The sequence below is a fragment of the Sorex fumeus genome, unplaced genomic scaffold (assembly GCF_029834395.1).
Source record: "Sorex fumeus unplaced genomic scaffold, SorFum_2.1 ptg000047l, whole genome shotgun sequence".
In the NCBI taxonomy this organism is placed as follows: Eukaryota; Metazoa; Chordata; class Mammalia; order Eulipotyphla; family Soricidae; genus Sorex; species Sorex fumeus.
This window is the reverse complement of record NW_026606104.1, coordinates 12,143,587-12,163,033: the sequence shown is the minus strand read 5'-3', so window position 1 is coordinate 12,163,033 and position 19,447 is coordinate 12,143,587. Positions and strand designations below refer to the sequence as shown.

Genomic DNA, 19,447 nt, shown 5'->3' with positions numbered 1-19,447 from the left:
CAGGTTGGCCACCGGCAAGATGAATGCTCTACCTACAGTTCTGTCATTCTGGCCCCTAATGACCAGAGTATGTATGTACGCACACATACCCACACACACACATTTCTAATGTCTTATATTGAGTTGCAGTGCTTGCTGGGGGCCACATTCTATAGTTGTGGTGCTTGTGCACCGTTTGGCTGTAGTGCTCTCTGGGACTTGTGTGGTGCTTTCACAGTTCTCACCAGGGATCACAATTTATGGACATGGTGCTTGCACATATTTTAGTGTTGCTCACGGGGGCCTGAGCCCCTTTACTTACATACAGACACCTGGCTGAGGTGCAGAAAGCGGTGGGGAGATCACAGCAGAGATTTCAGGCATGAATAGCAGAGCTGCTAGGATTATGACTGGTGCATACAAAGGCACCATAATTTCCTTTCTCTTTCCCTTTTTTGGGGGATGGGGGCACTCTCAAGCAATGCTCAGGGGTCCTGGGGGACCACTTCCTATAATACTTGGTGAACAAGGCTAGACTGGGGTTATGAGGGAATGCTGGTGGTACTTAGGGACCATCAGGGCTATTCCTGGCAATGCTCAGGGACCATGTAGTACAAGGGTTTGAACTCAGGTCTCTGTACATGCCTTGATCACTGTGTTATTGCCTGGGTCTGCCTTTAATTAACTAACTAATATTTGGGTGCACACTTAGTGGTTCTCAGGGCTTATACCTGGCTCTGAGCTCAATAACCATTCCTAGTGGGGCTCAGGAGACCATATATGGTACCAGGTACAATTCACACTGTTGGATGCCTGGCCAAGAGCAAGGAAAGCACCCTATCTGCTACACAATACCTCTAGTCCTGCCTTTAATTTCTTAAACATACTTGTAATATCTGTTTTAAATTCCTTTTGAACTTTGTTGAGTTTTGTTCAATTAAAAAATCTGCATAGTCAAAATGCCACTGACCAAGCAAGTGGAAACAGAGATAAACAAATGGGACTATCTTAAACTAAGAATTTTCTGCACCTCAAGAGAAAAAGTGACCAGAACACAAAGACAGTCTACAGAATGGGAAAGGATATTCATCCAATACCCTTCTGATAAGGGGTTAATATCAAGGATATACAACGCACTGGTTGAACTCTACAAGAAGAAAATATCCAATCCCATCAGAAAATAGGTCAATGAAATGAAGAAAGGCAAATGAAGAAAGAGAATTTCTTCTTTTCTAAAGAAGAAATCCAAGGGCCAGAGTGATAGTGCAGCGGGGAGGGCATTTGCCCTGCACATGATTGACTCAGATTCAATTCCCAGTATCCCATACGGTCCCCCGAGCACCACAGGAGTGATTCCTGAGTGCAGAGCCAGAGCCAGAGCCAAGAGTAACCACTGAGCTTCGCTGGGTATGACTCAAAAATCCAGAAATCCAAAAAAAAAAAAAAAACAAACAAATCCGAACGGGCCAAAAGGCACGTGAAGAAATATTCTTCATCACTAATCATCAGGGAGATGCAGATCAAAACAACAATGAGGTAAGATGTCATCTCACACCACAGAGACTGGCACACATCCAAAAGAATAAAAGCAATCAGTATTGGCATGGATGTGGGGAGAAGGGGGCTCTTCTTCACCACTGGTGGGAATGCCAACTGGTTCAGCCTTTTTGGAAAACAGTATGGACGTTTCTTAAAAAATTAGTTCCCATTTGACCCAGGATTATCACTTCTGGGAAAATATCCCAGGGATGCAAAAAAAAAAATACAGTAGAAATGACATCAGCACTTGTATGTTTATTGCAGCACTATTTACAATAGACAGAATTTGGAAAAAATCAGAGTGCCTGAGAACAGATAACTGCTTAAAGAAACTTTGGTACATCTACACAATGAAATACTCTGCAGCTATTAGAAAAGATGTAATCATGAAATTTGCATATATGTGGATTGACAGAGTATCATGCTAAATGAATTGAGTTAGAGAGAGAGGGACAGACATAGGATGACTGCATTTATTTGTGGAATATAAAGTGACATAATGGGAGACTGACACCCAAGGATAGTAGAGATAAGGGTTAGGAGGATCACTCCATGGCTTGGAAGCTGGCCTCACATGCTGGGATAAAAGGCAGTTGGGGTAGAGAAGGGACCACTAAGTAAATGATGCATAGAGGGCTTGCTCAGGATAGGAGATGCGTGCTGAAAGCAGACTATAGAACAAACATGATGGTCACTTAGTACCTTTACTACAAACCATAACACCCAAAAGGAGAGAGAGAGTAAGGGAGTATGCCTACCATAGAGGCTGGGGGGAGCTATGGGGGGCTTGGCGGGAGGGATACTTGGAACACTGGTGGTGCAGAATGGGCACTGTTGGAGGGATGGGTACTCGATCATTGTATGACTAAAGCATAATCATGAAGTTTTGTTAAGTCTGTAACTGTATCTCATGGTGATTCATTAAAAACAAACAAACAAACAAACAAACAAAGAACTGCATAGGAGCTCTCCATGACCACCAATAGATATATTAGGATTATAAATCAGAAGGAAGGAGTAGAACAGGTAACTTACCTTAATAAAGCAAAATCGCACAAACTTCTCAAACTGTGATTTGTTCTCTGAGTTACAGAATGCTGAAACTGGGATGGCTGAAAGTTTCTAAAAAAATTAAATAGGAGATTGAAAAAAACAGTGGCTCACAATTCACATTAATTTTAGGACAATAAATATTAAAAACCAATAGATACTTATAGATATTCATAATTTCTAAAAGAAAAATATCAAGTATCCACCACCAGAATATAATAAAACTACAGCAAACATAGTTCAAGGCGTGTCAGCAGGCTTATTTCCTATGTTATATATCTGTCTGTCTGTCCTCCTGTTGTTCATCGATTTGCTCGAGTGGGTCCAGTAACGTCTCCATTTTTGAGACTTGTTGTTACTGTGTTTGGCATATTGAATACGTCACGGGCAACTTGCTAGGTTTTGTCGTGCGGGCAAAATACTCTTGGTAGCTTGCCGGGCTCTCCAAGAGGGGCGGAGGAATCGAACCCAGCTCGGCCGGGCTGGCTGCACGCAAGGCAAACGCCCTACTGCTGTGCTATTGCTCCAGCCATATTAAATATGTAAAACATAATATAGTATTGCAAAAGACAAATAAATAGTACCTTATTTTTAATCATCCACTTCACAAACTTATAGTCATAAGGCTCACTGCTCTTCATGTCAGAGACGTCTGCATCTAAAGAACAATGAAATTTAGATGACTTATTACAAATATAGGGCAAGATGGATTTCACTTAAGTCTAGAAAGATTCAAAATTTTCTCAGAAGATATTTACAGAATCTGCTGAGATCTCATGTTGTAGGGAGAGGTTGGAAGTAAGGAACTGACATAAGCTTTACTGGTGCTTAAGACAGTACTCACAGAAGGATCTGGTTGATCATGATTGTGCACTCAGCTCAGCGCCGCAAGAGAGTAGGAAAGGAGAAGAAGAAAGGGGTGCTACATTTCCATCTAGAAATAATCTGAGTCTCCATGTTCCCTAGCAAGAAAACAATCATCTCAATGTATAGAGTAGTTATCAGTAGCAACTATGCCTCCAAAGAGTCACTGATCATAAAACTGTGAGTTCCGGTGAGTCAAGTTTTGATGCTGCTGCCAGTCATTTCCCTGACTCCTGGGTTGGAGTTTCCCATGTGAATAATGAAAGGCATTGTTTGAACAAATCAGTGGCATTCATTATTGATAAAGGAAGGATGTCTTTGTAGATTCTTCCAATAGTCTTTACTTCTTTCTTGATATATTATGTTAAAAAAATTTTTTTTTACAGGGATTAGGAGGACCGGTCAACGGTTGGAATTAACCACAAGTGTGGTGGGGCTGAGGGTAGGTAAGATAGAGAAGAGACCAGTATGACAGTAATAGCTAGGAATGATCACACTGGACAAGATTGGAGGGTTAAAAGTAGGTAAAGGGACATTTTTGATAACCTTTCAGTATTAATACTGCACACCACAATGCCCAAAAGGCGTGAGTGGGGGGTGAGAGAGAGAAGAGAGAGAGAGAGAGAGAGAGAGAGAGAGAGAGAGAGAGAGAGTGAGTGGGGGGGAGGAGAGAGAGAGGGAAAAGGGTAGAGGGAGGAGGAGGGAGAGAGAAAAAGAGGAGAGAGGAGGAGAGAGAGAGGGAGAGAGGGAGAAAGAGGAGGGAGAGAGAAAAAGAGAGGAGAGAGAGGGGGTAGAGAGAGAGGGAGAGGGGGAGAGGGAAAGAGATGGGGAGAGAAAGAGAGGGGGGAGAGAGAGTGTGTGTGTGTGTGTGAGAGAGAGAGAGAGAAAGAGAGAGAGAGAGAGAGAGAGAGAGAGAGAGAGAGAGAGAGAGAGAGAGAGAGAGAAGAAAAGTGCCTGCCATAGAGGCAGGCAGTGGGTGGGAGGTGATGGGAGGGAATCTGGGAACACTGGTGCTGGGACATGTACATTGGTGGAGGGATGGGTGTTGGAATATTATATGACTGAAATCCAATCATGAAAAGCTTTGAAAAAAATAAATAAAAGTAAAAAACATTTTATTGGCTAGAAAGATAGCCTAATGAGTTGGAGGCCTTGTTCACTTCCATTGGATGGCAATGGCCCCGAAATACTGTCAGGAGTGACCCTTGAGCTCCGGGGGTTAACCCCTGAGCACCACCAGGTGTGGCCCAAAAGCCAGAACCAAAACAAACCAAAAACCGACAACAAAATATTTTAACTTGGGGGAAAAACTTCATTATGTATTCCTCATTTCATCTCTTGCTACAATCTTGTTTAAGGTCTATACATGATATTTTTGTGGTGTTCAATTTTGGGAATTTATATTTCAGATGTTTTCAATTTTACTGACTTGTACTCTAAGGTCTTTCTGAGTGCCCAAACAGTTAAAACTGATGTTTACTAGATTCAATTATTTTTAAATTATTATTATTGTTATATTTTGGTGACACCCTAGGCTTACTCCTGGAGGTACTTGGAGAGCTACAGCATAACTCTGTATGAGCACCACATACAGAACAGTAGTGCTCAAGTGCTACTCCCAGCTTGGTGCTTAGGGTCACTCCTAGAAGTGTTCAGGGGACTAAGTATTACCAGGGAGGGGACAAGGGCCTCCTTATTGTGAAGCTCAGACTCTAGATTGTTGAACTATTTCTCTGGTCCCCCACTATTCAAAATCATTGGGTGCCTTCAAATTAAAAATGCTGACATTGAAAAAACTTTTTTTGGGGGGGTTTAGGGGGTAGCCTGAGGGCTTTTAGGACACATCCAGTATGCTCTGGGGCTTCTCTGGGGCTTCTCCTGGAGGTACTCGGAGAACTATATGTGGTACTGGGTGCTGAACCAGTGTCAGCTGCATGAAAGACAAATGCCTTAACCCCTATACCAACTCTCTGGCCCTCATCTGCTTTTTTTTTCAATATATTTTTACTTAATTTCCGCCCATCTTCTGTATTATAAAAATAAATTATTTCCATAAAACGATGCTAATAATATCCTACCATTCATTGAAAGCTTACTATTGTTACTCATATTAAGTCTTATTTTTGTGTTCTATAATTCTAAGAGGCAGTTACAACTGTCATAACAGATGAGGAAATTAAATTACATTTCAAATTAAATACATGTATGTATATGTTTAATTCAAGGTTTAATTCTACAAAAGTGACAAGTTAAAAGGGTAATTGTTTCAGTGCAAATCATGTGAGAACTCCATAATCAGTACACAATAGCAGTGCATTCAAGGTACAAGGGTAATGTCAAGGAAGGCCAATCAATAATCTATAGGACTAGAAAAGCAGAAGGGGATAGCTAACTATACTTGACACTGGCTGCACTGCTTGTTTGTTCTTTTTAAAAAATTTAAAGCACTATGATTTAAAAAAAAAAGCACTATGATTTAATGATAGGCTTTCATGCGCACAATATTCCAACACAGTATCCTCCACCTTTTTCTGAGGGTTCCTTCCCAACCCCCCAACACTACACCACCCATCCTGGTAAGCTCATTTCTGTAACCAGTTCTCAGGTTCTGCAGCCTTTGATCATTTGTTATCCCCCATATTATTTTTCTTATATCCCACATATGAGAGAGATTATTCTGTATCTATCCCTCTCCTTTTTTTTATCTGTATCAGGATAAATCAACTTTTGAATAATGTTTTTTTATTTTATATTTTTTAAATTTTTAAATTTTTTTTTATTAGTGAAACACCATGAGGTACAGTTGTAGATTTACAATTTTTTGTGCTTGGGTTTGATTATACAATGATCAGATACCCATCCCTCCACCAGTGCCCATTTTCCACCACCATGGATAGTATCCCCCCCACCCCCATCCCCCCAGCCTCTGTGGCAGGGCAATCCCCTGCGTTCTCTCTCTCCTTTTGGGTGTTGTGGTCTGCAAAAGAGGCATTGAGTGGCAAACATGTTCAGTCCATAGTCTACTTTCGACATGCATCTCCCCTCCTGGGAGGATCCTCCAAACACCTTGTATTTGGTGTTCCCTTCTCTATCTGAGCTGCCCTTTCCTCTAGAATGCCCGACTGGCCACTAAGCTATGGAGTAATCCTCCTGGTGCTGATCTCAGCTATTCTTAGGTATTAATTTCATATTTTGTTACTTTATATTCCCCAGATGAATGCAATCTTTCTATGTCTATCCCTCTCTTTCTGACTCATTTCGCTTAGCATGATACTTTCCATGTTGTACCACTTGTATGTAAATTTCATGACTTCATCTTTTCTAACAGCTACATAGTACTCCATTGTGTAGATGTACCAAAGTTTCTTTAACCAGTCATCTGTTCTTGGGCATTCAGGTTTCTTCTAGTTTCTGGCTATTGTAAAGAGTGCTGCAATGAACAAACAAGTGCAGAGGTCACTTCGACTATACATTTTTGCCTCTCTGGGATATATTCCCAGGAGTGGTATTGCTGGGTCAAATGGGAGCTCAATTTCTAATTTTTTGAGAATCGTCCATACTGTTTTCCAGAAGGGCTGAACCAGCCGACATTCCCACCAACAGTGAAGGAGTGTCCCTTTCTCGCCACATCCATGCCAGCATCGGTTGCTTTTGTTCTTTTGAATGTGGGCCAGTCTCTGAGGTGTGAGATGGTATATCATTGTGGTTTTGATCTGCATCTCCCTGATGTTTAATGATGTAGAGCATTTTCTCATGTGCTTTTTTGCCATTCAGATTTCTTCTTTGAGAAAGTTTCTGTTCATTTCATTGCCCCATTTTTGGATGGGGTTGGATGTTTTCTTCTTGTGGAGTTTAACCAGTATTTTGTATACCCTGGATATCAACCCCTTGTCAGATGTGTATTCGGCGAATATCCTTTCCCATTCTGTAGGCTGTCTTTGTATTTTGGTCACTGTTTCTTTGGAGGTGCAGAAGCTTCTTAGTTTAAGATAGTCCCATTTATCTATCTCTGTTTTCACTTGCTCGGCCAGTGGCATGGCATCTTTGAAGATACCATTAGCTTCAATGTCATGGAGGGTTTTGCCAACTTTGTCTTCAATGTACTTTATGGTTTCTGGTCTGATGTTGAGGTCTTTAATCCATTTTGATCTTACTTTTGGCAGAGTTCTGAGCCCATTTTTTTTGCATGTAGCAGTCCAGTGATGCCAGCACAATTTGTTAAAGAGGCTTTCCTTACGCCACTTCACATTACTTGCACCTTTATCAAAGATTAGATGATCATATGATTGAGGGGAGATGTCAGTGTATTCAACCCTGTTCCATTGGTCTGCAGTTCTGCCTTTGTTCCAGTACCATGCTGTTTTAATTATGACTGCTTTGTAGTACAGTTTGAAGTTCGGGAGGTTGATTCCTCCCATTTTCTTTTTCCCAAGAATTGCTTTAGCTATTCGTGGGGGCTTATTGTTCCATATAAATTTCAGGAGTGTTTGCTCCATTTCTTTGAAGAATGTCATGGATATCCTTATAGGGACTGCATTGAATTTATACAATGCTTTCGGTAGTATTACCATTTTGACAATGTTAAGTCTCCCGACCCATGAGCAGGGGATATCTTTCCATTTCCTCATGTCCTCTTTTATTTCCTGAAGTAGCGTTTTGTAGTTTTCTTTGCACAGGTCCTTTACTTCCTTAGTTAAGCTGATTCCTAAGTACTTGATTTTCTGGGGCACAATTGTGAACGGGATTTTTTTTTCATGTTGCTTTCTTCTCTCTCACTGTTTGCATATAGGAAAGCCATGGACTTTTGGGTATTGATTTTATAGCCTGCAACTTTACTATACGAGTCTATTGTTTCTAGGAGTTTTTTTGTGGAGGTTATTGGGTTCTCTAAGTATAGTATCATATCATGTGCGAATAGTGAGAGCTTGATTTCTTCCTTTCCTACCTGAATGTCCTTAATATCTTTTTCTTGCCTAATCGCTATTGCAAGTACTTCCAGTACTATATTGAACAGCAGTGGAGATAGTGGGCATCCTTGTCTCGTCCCTGATCTTAGAGGGAAGGCTCTCAGTTTTTCCCCATTGAGGATGATGCTTGCTGTAGGCTTGTGGTAGATGACTTTAATTATGTTGAGGAAGGTCCTCTCTATACCCATTTTGGCTAGGGTTTTCATCATAAAGGGGTGTTGGATCTTGTCAAATGCTTTCTCTGCATCTATTGATATAATCATATGCTTTTTATCTTTTCTTTTGTTGATATGATGGATTATGTTGATTGATTTCCGAATTTTGAACCATCCTTGCATCCCTGGGATAAATCCTACTTGGTCATGGTGTATGATCTTTTTGATGAGTAGTTGGATTCTATTTGCTAGTAGTTTGTTGAGGATCTTTGCATCTGTGTTCATCAGGGATATCAGTCTGTAATTCTCTTTCTTTGTGGTATCTCTGTCTACTTTTGGTAATAGTGTGATATTTGCTTCGCAGAAACTGTTCGGAAGTGTTTTTGATATTTCAATTTCGTGGAAAAGCTTAAAGAGGATTGGGAGTAAGTCCTCTTTAAAGATTTGGAAGAATTCACTAGTGAATCCATCCGGGCCAGGACTTTTGTGCTTGGGGAGACTTTTTATTACTATTTCAATTTCCTTGATGGTGATAGGTCTGTTCAGGTATTCCAGGTCTTCTTGGTTCAGCCTTGGGAGTCTGTAGGAGTCTAGGAATTTATCCATTTCCTCGAAGATTTGATGTTCCGTGGCATAAAGCTTCTCAAAGTATTCCCTGAGGATCCTTTGAATTTCTGTAGTTTCTGTTGTAATGACCCCCTTTTCATTTCTGATTCGGTTTATTAGGGTTTTCTCTCTCCCTTTCTTTGTGAGTTTTGCTAGAGGCTTATCAATCTTGTTAATTTTCTCGAAGAACCAGCTCTTGGTTTCATTGATCTTTCGGATTGTTTTTTGGGTTTCCATCTCGTTAATCTCTGCTCTGAGTTTTATTATTTCCTTTCTCCTGTTCGGGTTGTGCTCCTTTTTTTGGTCCTTCTCCAAGCTCTTAAGCTGTGAGGTTAGGTTACTTATGTGTGCTCGCTCCTCCTTCCTGAGGAATGCTTGTAGAGCTATAAACTTTCCTCTTAGCACAGCCTTTGCTGTGTCCCATAAGTTTTGGTAACTCATGTTCTCATTTTCATTCGTTTCTAGGAATCTTTTGATTTCCTCTTTGATTTCCAGTCTAAGTCACTCGTTGTTCAATAGAGCACTGTTTAATTTCCAGGTGTTTGATTTAGTTTTCTGTTTTTGTGTGTGATTTACTGCTAATTTCAGCGCATTATGGTCTGAGAAGATTGTTGATACAATCTCTATCTTCTTAATTTTATGGAGGCATGTTTTGTGGCTCAGCATGTGGTCTATCTTGGAGAATGTTCCATGTACGCTTGAGAGGAATGTGTATTCAGCTTTTTGTGGATGAAGATTCCTGTATATATCTACTAAGTCCCTTTCTTCCATTGTTTCCTTCAGATGAAGTATGTCCTTGCTAAGCTTGAGTCTGGTTGATCTATCAAGAGGTGACAAAGCAGTGTTGAAGTCTCCGACTAGTATTGTGTTGCTATTGATGTCTTTTTCCAAATCTATGAGTAGTTGTTTTAAGTACTTTGCTGGTCTCTCATTAGGTGCATATACATTTATTATTGTAAGTTCTTCCTGTTGTACAGATCCTTTGATCAATAAGAAATGGCCTTCACTGTCTCTTATGACCTTCCTCACTCTGAAATCGATGTGGTCTGATATTAGGATGGCTACCCCAGCTTTTTTCTGGGAGCTGTTTGCCTGTAGGATTGTTTTCCAGCCTTTGACTCTGAGTCTGTGTTTGCTTTGACTATTGAGATGTGTTTCTTGCAGGCAGCAGAATGTTGGGTTCAATTTTCGAATCCATCCTGCCACTCTATATCTTTTAATTGGTACGTTTAGCCTATTGACATTGAGAGAGATTATTGTTATGGGATTTTGTCCCATTGTTCTGTTGAAATTTGGTGTATTTGAGGGGCCTTTCTTGCCTTAAAGTAGCCCATTTAGTTGTTCTTGTAACCACGGTTTTGAGTCTATGAAGTTCCTGAGCTGTTGTTTGTCTGTGAAACTGTGTGTTGTTCTTTCTATTATGAATGAGAGTCTCGCTGTATCCCTCTCCTTTTGACTGACTTAACTTAGCATGATGCCCACCAGTTCCATTCAGGTAGTGGCAAATTTATTGATATAAAGTTTAAAGAAAAGGAGGATTTATTGCCATGTGGTTAAGAAAGGACTGAGTAAATAGAATTTTAGTGAGAAGAAAGCGGTGATCTATTTCTTTTGAATACCTAAGACACATCCAAAAAAGTAACTACATAAAATAGTTCTTTATTGGTGATAAGAATTTGAGTCATATTATAAAAGCATTAGTGTTTAAGAAATTTATGAAAACCAACACTGATTATTGCATTTTAGACCTTATTATCTCACTGGAATAACTATATTAATCTCCTTATTCATCATTTTGTTTTCAAATCAAATGTTCCCTTTTATGTTTATAGGAGGAAGCTTACTGATGTGGAAAGTTGGTGATCACAGTAGAAAAAAAGATAAAAGATAGGTTGTATGAGACTCTAGGATCAGAGCCCAGTTTGCTATTTATTTGTTGATTAACTTCAGTAGATTCCTCAATTCTCTATTTCATCTTTCTTATCTAATATTAGGGACATAATATCATCAGTCTCCTACGTAGTTTTGTGAGAACTTTTTGTTTGTATGGATTTTGGCCCATACCAGCAGTGCTCAGGGCTTACTTCTGGCTCTGAACTTAGGGATCACTCTTGGCAGTGCCTGGGGACCCATATGGGGTTCTGGGGATAGAACCTGGGTCAGCCATGTGCAAGGCAATCATTCTGCCTGCTGCATTATTTCTCTGGCCCCAAGATCTAATTATTTATGAAGCTCTTTACACTCTGCGTAGTATATCATAAATGAAGATTAAGCAGGCACTCATTGATATGAATTATAAAGGGAAGAAATTTCTATATTCATGAATGGTATGGATTACTTTCAATTTTAGCTTTTTTTTTTTTTTTTTGCATTTTTGGTCACACCTGGCGATGCACAGGGGTTACTCCTGGCTTTGCACTCAGGAATTACTCCTGGCGGTGCTCAGGGGACTATATGGGATGCTGGGAATCAAACCTGGGTTGGCCGCAAGGCAAATGCCCTACCCGCTGTGCTGTCGCTATCATTCCGACCCAATTTTAGCTTTTTAGAAATAAAAAGTTCCAAACATTTTTTTTGGTCTGTTTATGTCTTTAGCAACCGGTAAAGTAAACTTTCTTAGTAGATGAAAGAAAATGATTTTTTTTAAAAGATCTGTCTGTCCATACATAGGACAGTGCTTATATAGACACTATTACTTTCAGACCAGGGGAAAGAGGTCCATGAAGAAAAAATATTTTCCTTTCCATCATCAGGAAAGGCTTTCTAACCACAGCAGCTCCATATCTAGGAATTAACTGAATACCAGGAGCAGGAAATATCAGCTAAGGACAAATTGAGAAACTCTTTAAAAATGAAACTAATTGATGTAACTATTCAACCAAAAGCTGAATCACTGTCTCATTTGATGTCACAATAGGATAAATTCCTTTTAGAATTTAATTTACTCTCAGGAAATGTTAAGATCCAGAAAAGAACCATTCTTTTTGTTTGTTTGTTTCCTTTGGAATCACACCTGGCAGTGCTCAGGGCTGACTTATGGCTCTTTGTTTAGAGATCACGCCTGGTGGAGCTCAGGGGACCGTATGGGGTGCAGGGAATTGAATCTGGGTCAGCTGGGTGCAGGGCAAGTACCCTATCCTCTGTACTATCACTCTGGCCCCCAAATAATTATTCTTATCTAAAAAGATTATTATCTAAAAAAAAGTCTTCTGTTAGCCAAGAGTTATATAACTGAGTTTTCTATTTGCCTTTGCTCTCATGAATTCTGGACTCCAATTAGAGTCAATTACGGTACTTTATAAAATGAGATGATGGAAGTTTTTGCTTCCAAGTATAGTGCTTCCCCCTATGTGATACTGGTTTGGTCTAGAATAAAAACATTTCCCTTCACGTTCATTGAAAATAGATGGACTCAAATTCTTTTTAAAAGCAGATGAAGCATAAATCAATCTGTTTTAAATAAAATAGTTTGTACTGAAAATCTTGTAGATTTCAACTCTAAGAGCAAAAATGTAAGTGAGAAAACTGTTCATGAAGAAGCTGTACATTTGGACCCAAAGTCAGATTAGTCTTTTCTAAACTTCAGAGTGTTGATAACCTTAAGGGCTTTGGCCTATGAATGGAACTTGGGGGGATAAGTATAGCTTTCTGCAATAGGACTCCAAAACTCTCTCTTTTAATAATAACTACTGTTTTTTGCTATAAAAGCAAAATTTTCAAGTTTTATTTTTGAAAATAAAGACTTTTCAACTTCTGTGGCATAAACTTTACTGAAACAAAGCTTCAAACATTTAAAACTACTTAGAATGACTAATTTGACAGAATAAATTATGCTTTCAAAACTCCTATTATTGGGGCCAGAGCAATAGCACAGCAGGTAGGGTGTTTGCCTTGCATGCGACCGACCTGGGTTCAATTCCCGGCATCCCATATGGTTCCCCAAGCACTGCCAGGAATAATTCCTGAATGCAGAGCCAGGAATAACCCCTGAGCATCGCTGGGTGTGACCCAAAAAAAAAAACCCTCCTATTATTAACATTATAGTTTTTTTCTTTTTGCTTTTTGGGTCACACCCAATGATGCTCAGGGGTAACTCCTGGCTCTGCACTCAGGAATCACTCCTGGCAGTGCTCGGGGGATATGGGATTCTGGGAAACAAACTCAGGTCAGCCATGTACAAGGCAAACACCCTACCTGCTATGCTATTGCTTCAGCCCCTAAATGTAAATTTTTTATGCAGGTACTTGAGTGTTTGGCACTTCCTCACTTTAGTATATTTTAAAATGGTAAACCTTCCCCAATGGTATCAACAATTTTAGAAATATTATTTTTCTTCAATAGAAAAGACATTTTAAAGAATACAGAGTTCATATATTCTTTCACATGGCCAAACAAAGTGTGAATCATAATTCTGTCTGACAGACCCCTCCCCGAACAACACTGACTCCCTAACTATGCAAGATCAAGGAAATTACAATAAAATACTGACATGGTGAAATCAACTTTTCTATAGATATTTTGATAATAGTCTCTCTTTATTCTACTTTAATTTCCCATGTGAGCTTCCCTGTATTTGAAATAATAAGAACTTTACACACCTAGTGAAGAAACATCAGCAACGATGAAGTAACCTCCATCAGGAATTATGGGGGTCAGGCCCACACTTTCAAGTAAATGCACCATCCGATCTCTTTTTACTTCTAACATTTTAGGTAGAGAATTAAAGTAACACTCTGGTTCATTCATGCGTTTGATGTCAATCCAAAAGGCTTGAGCCAAGGCTTCCTGTATGTTACATGCAAAAGTGGAGAAAAAAAATCATAATTTATTTACTGTCAAGTCTATTGGTATAATCAATGAAGATAGTTTGGTAATAATATGGCAAAATGGTTTTTTGAGTAATTAGTTAATTCCTATACATCTTTATCAAACTTGGATTAACTGGAGCCAGAATGACAGTACAGAAGTTAGGATGCTTGCCTTGCATGCAACAGACTCAGAGTTGATCCCTAATTTCCCATTTGGTACTACGAGCATCCAAAATAATCAAAATCAAAACTATAGAATAACAGAAGAATCAGATATATCAAATGATTAGATCTAATGTGAACTGAGAATTGACCATGGAAATCCAAATTGAGAAATAAGTTTTATATAAAGATGACTTGAAAGCACAAAATTTTTTTCTTCTCCTCCAGTACTCTTTCATTTTATCCATTATTTTCTTTCTTTCTTTCTTTTCTTTCTTTCTTTCTTTCTTTCTTTCTTTCTTTCTTTCTTTCTTTCTCCTTCTCTCTTTCTTTTCTTCTTTTATATATGCCTTTCTTTCTCTCTTTTTTTGCTTTGGAGCACACCCAGAGATGATCATGGGTTACTCCTGGCTCTGTACTCAGGAATTACTCCTGGTAATACCTGGGGGTGCCATATGGGATGTTGGGGTAGAACCCAGGTCAGCCCTGTGCAAGGCAAACACTATACTGTACTATGTCTCCAGACCCTCCCCCTTTTTTCTTTTTTGGAGCTTTCTTCCTCCCTCCGTCCCTCCCTCCTTTCCTTCCTTCCTTCCTTCCTTCCTTCCTTCCTTCCTTCCTCTTTCTTTTCTCTCTCTCAACACACTCAACAGTGCTCAGGGCTTACTCCTGGATCTGCATTCAGGAATCACTTCTGGTAGTGCCCAGTGAAGCATATGGGATGCCAGGGATTGACCTAGATCAGTAACATGCTAGGCAACTGTCTTACTCACTATCTTATTGCTTCAGTCTCCTTAAGTTATTTTCTAATTAGGGAAACTGTAGAATGACTTGTTAAATCTGAGTCTAAAAAATAACCAGAGTTATGATGAATTACCCAGCTTTTCCTTATTACCTTAGAGAATATAGTGGAAATGAAAGTACACCTATTTTGTCATTCCACAGAGGCATGAAAATCCCTGCTCTAATAATTCATATACCACGAAGGGGGCTGAAGTGCCATAGGAATTATATGCATGTATCTTGAATAGCTTTTCTATGAGAAGAAAAAGGAAAGTAAGTAGGGAGGGTTGAAACGATATTATTTAGGATCAGATATGAGAGGGCAGCAGGATCAGGTTAACAAATGGAACCAAGGCACACATGAATATAGATATATCTGGGAGACACTGAACGGATCAGTTCTAAACCAGTTCAAAAAAGTGCTTATTGCAATAAAGCAAGTCATTCTCTTTCTGTATTACTTTTAAAGCCGTCATTGTGTTAGAATAATGACCATCACCTCTGAAAGATGTTCGTGTTTCAAAACTCCTACTTTGTAAATGTTACCCTGAATGGTAACAGGAACTCTGAAATGTGGTTTAAGTTATGAATCTTGAGATAAAGAGATGGTCTTGGATTATCTGTGTGTAATGCAGTCACAATGGATCCTTATAAGTGAAAGAGAGAGGCAGGAGTTGGAATCTCAGGATACGAGTTAGCAGAAGCAGAAGTTGTAGTGAAATTACTATGAAGTCAAGAATAGTCCCTGGGTTCTAGAAAGGACAAGGAACCAGTCTCTGCGAATCTCCAGAAGGTGTGTAGTGATGTCAATACCTTGTATGTACCCTGCAAAGCTGCTTACCTGCAGAACTGTAAGATAAAAATGTTTGATGTTTTAAAAGCAACTTTCTGTGGCAACATTAGAGAAGAAGAAGCTACTACAGTGAGATCATATTTGAATGTTTGGGTAAACTCTAACTTATTTAACCATTTATTTACAGATACAGATTAGAACTATCTTCTATAATAAATGATCATGGACAAAAGAGCCTTTATACATATGTATATAATAGCTATAGGCCAGATTCTAGAAGATGGACGGCTGTTTCACAGAGCTTCACATCTATGATTATGCTTAGTGGTGGTATAAGAGTTTGCAATATTCAGGACCTCCCCGCCCCAGCAATGTATGAGTTCTCAAAGTTAAGACTTACTCTATTAAAAATAGTAAGTTAGGGCTAGCAGAGATAGTACAGGAAGTAGTGTACTTGACTTGCACACAGCTGGCCTGGGTTCAATCCCTGACATCCCATGGCCCCCAAAGTACCACCAGGACTGATTCCTGAGCACTACAATCCACAGGAAAAACCCCCAAACTAACACCCAGCCACTCCAGTTAATTCCTATTAAGAATGAGTAGGAGTCTGCTCCCAAATTATATTTCACTGTAGCACTATCCTCTCGTTTGTCATGGATTTGCTCAAGTGGGCACCAGTAACGTCTCCATTGTGAGACTTGTTGTTACTGTTTTTGGCATATCGGATACACCACAGGGAGCTAGCCAGGCTCTTCCTTGCAAGCAGGATACTCTCAGTAGCTTGCCGGGCTCTCTGAGAGGGATGGAGAAATTGAACCTGGGTCGGCAGTGCGCAGGGCAAATACCCTACCTGTGAGAAAATGCCCTACCCAAATTATATTAGAAAGGACAAATTTTATTAGAAGGTACAGTTGAAGAAGGGACATGAATAGAAGAATTAAACCAACTGAAATATAAGCATAAATATAATCCCTTCACAAAAGACCATACTTCAAACGTTGTTTGAAATAACACTAACTTGTAAAGGAGTTGCACAAGTATAAATGGTATTTTGTTGAACTGTCTGTAAATGTTTTATCAGATGATGAGGACCAATGGACCATCCAAGCTGAAAAGGAAAAAAGTAGATTTAAAATAAATCAATCAGTTGTATATACCAAATTTGAAAAAGTAGCTAAGCTTAATGAAATTATCAAAAAATGTAATCTAGTTTATACTATGAAAGTAATTTAATTTTAGTGTTTAGTACAATTTCAAAGCTTTTTAATGTGTAAAAGCTGCCAACAGGTATCAGTAAACTCTGTCATCAGAAGATACACAGCATCTGAATGAACTTTCTTTCTTCTTCTTGCTACCTCTGCTAGTCTGGAGGCTTAAAAGTCAGTAATGATGCTTGTTTAAACCACCATTGTTTAATGGTATATTGTTTAAACTACACACAGATACAAGTAACTCAAAGAGGGCCTATGAAACTTTTCCACAATTTGGTTCTGCACACTTTCTTTCTGGTATTCCCCATTTCTTTAGCAAGTTCTAGGCAGGTAAGGTTAGAGGATAACCAAGTTTCAGTTGGATAAATTGATGCCATCTTATACATAGTAAAGTGGTTAGATGTATGGATTTAGCCGCTAGATATTCTGTCCTGGTTTGACTTTAATATAGTATGACCTCAGGCAAGTCACTTAATGTATCTGTACTTTAGTTTTATTGTCAGTAAAATGGGAATAATAAATTATAACACCTCATAATGTGGTTATGAACATGAATCATTTAATGTAAAGCACTTAATCCTGGTACATAGTAAGTGCCAAAATGTTTGCTATTATTTTTTTCCTCTAATATTAAAATGCAGTAATCTAAGAGTATGGCAAAGACAAAGCTGTCAGTAAGTGGCAACTTGTCAACTGATAATTACCTACTTTTCTTTCTTTTAAGGGAATGATTAGATCGTAAAAAGAATAAAGGACAACATAAAAGCTAAGTAAGAAGTAAAAGATCACTAAGCATGAAGACCTGTACAAACTGAATCTATATGCATTTAAAACACTCTACTAAAAAATAAGATACATGCCTATTTTAAGCAAAAAAATTCTTATTCATCTGACCTTCCAGCCAGTAACAGTGAAAGTCTTTCCAGCACTTCCTATTGTGATTGTTCGCTCCCACATACCTGGAAGAGAGGCTGAACAGGGGGAAAAATATCAAGCTACACTTAGCATAATCTAAAAACACAAAACACACAAATTCAATACAAATCAATGCTTTATGGTGTAATCAGTATGGGTATTTCAAAGGTTTTAAGAAAGATAATATAACTAAATTAGAATTAGAGCAAATTTAAAACGTGACTATGCTTTAAGATATTAATTTCACATCAAAGTAAAATATAGCCTTACTAATCTTAAGTAGCAAAATTATTTCAGGGGTGGGAGTGGCAAAGGGGTCAACAGGTCAAGTTCTGAGTGGGTCAATAAAGCTGTCTCATCAGCAAGGGTAGTCAGTACACACTGCTCGTTTTGGCTACATGTTTGATACTATCATTCTGTGACATGGTTTTGGTTGTATTCTTGGCTACTGCTTAGCCTACCACTTTTTCTTTGTCTACTTATACAGGATTTCTAGAGTAACAGATCTTAAAATATGATTGCTGCTGGGGCTGGAGCGATAGTACAGTGGGTACTTGCTTTGCATGTGTCCGACCTGAGTTTGATCCCCAGGAACGCATTCGATCTCATGAGCACAGAGCCAAGAGCCAGTTCAGAGCACTGCCAGAAAACAACAAAGCAACAAAACGTGGCCCCAAAACAATAAAAAGTGACTGCGGTATCAGCAATGTCAACCTCACTTGGCAACTTGTGAAAAAGGCACATTCTTGGTCTACAATCCAGACCTATAAAATAAAAAACAGGTAGGGCCCAGAAATCGATGTGTGTGCTCTTGCTTATACGTGTATGCATGTTTCATCAATAATGTCACTAAGCTATAAATTCCCTGATATATAATCAAAGATTTAAAAAAGTATATCCACAGAGCTATGCAACCATTACCATATCAATTTTAAAACAATTTTTCTAACCTTGAAACTTTTAGATATAAATCCCTAATATTCCATGGCCAAGAGCATTAGAATCTGTGACTGAATGGCATGTATATTCTTCATAATGTACACCATAGCTCTTATGTACTTTGAGACATTAGACAGTGCCTGACACTGTGTTTTGGGACCTTTTCAAACAACTACACCATAATGAAATGAACACCTGCTTAGAGTATAAAGTGAAACACGAAGGCTGTATTGCAGTGCTTGACTTTAACTGGAAGCATGCATATGGGATGTCTCAGATTTTTGTCCATTTGCAGGTCATCAAATGAAGTGCCACAAGTGTTAATAAGGGATTTACAATGATACAGATTATAGGAGTAATGAGAAATGAATGTTAAGGGTTTTCAAGAGATAATCTTTCTATTAGTGGATATGATGTTGCTCAGGCTCTGGGGTGCAGGAATTACTCGGGCCATCATGGGGTGCTGGGGCCTCCAGGGCTGTATTCAGCTCGCTTGGGGACCAGATGGTGCCAGGAATCAAAGCTTCCCAGTACATGCCCTACCTGCTATGCTATAGCTAGGCTCTGTGATTAATAATATGTAATAAAGTCATTCATTCTTTCACTCATTAAACATTTACTAGCAACTATCAGGCAACATGGACTGATGGACTGAACAAGCTCTAGAGGAAAC

The 19,447-nt window shown here is 39.0% G+C and overlaps 1 protein-coding gene across 6 annotated transcripts in view; it reads right to left on the bottom strand.

The window, feature by feature from the left end:
• KYAT3 (kynurenine aminotransferase 3) overlaps positions 1-19,447 on the bottom strand; it is a 54,969-nt gene that overhangs the window by 4,192 nt on the left and 31,330 nt on the right. For all 6 annotated transcript variants that reach the window (XM_056123131.1, XM_056123135.1, XM_056123132.1 and 3 more), the window contains 5 exons: positions 17,815-17,891; positions 16,728-16,817; positions 13,759-13,945; positions 3,153-3,226; positions 2,554-2,640 (listed from right to left, as the gene is read on the bottom strand). In XM_056123131.1, coding sequence (XP_055979106.1) covers positions 2,554-2,640; positions 3,153-3,226; positions 13,759-13,945; positions 16,728-16,817; positions 17,815-17,891 — 515 coding nt within the window. The remainder of the gene's footprint in view (positions 1-2,553; positions 2,641-3,152; positions 3,227-13,758; positions 13,946-16,727; positions 16,818-17,814; positions 17,892-19,447) is intronic.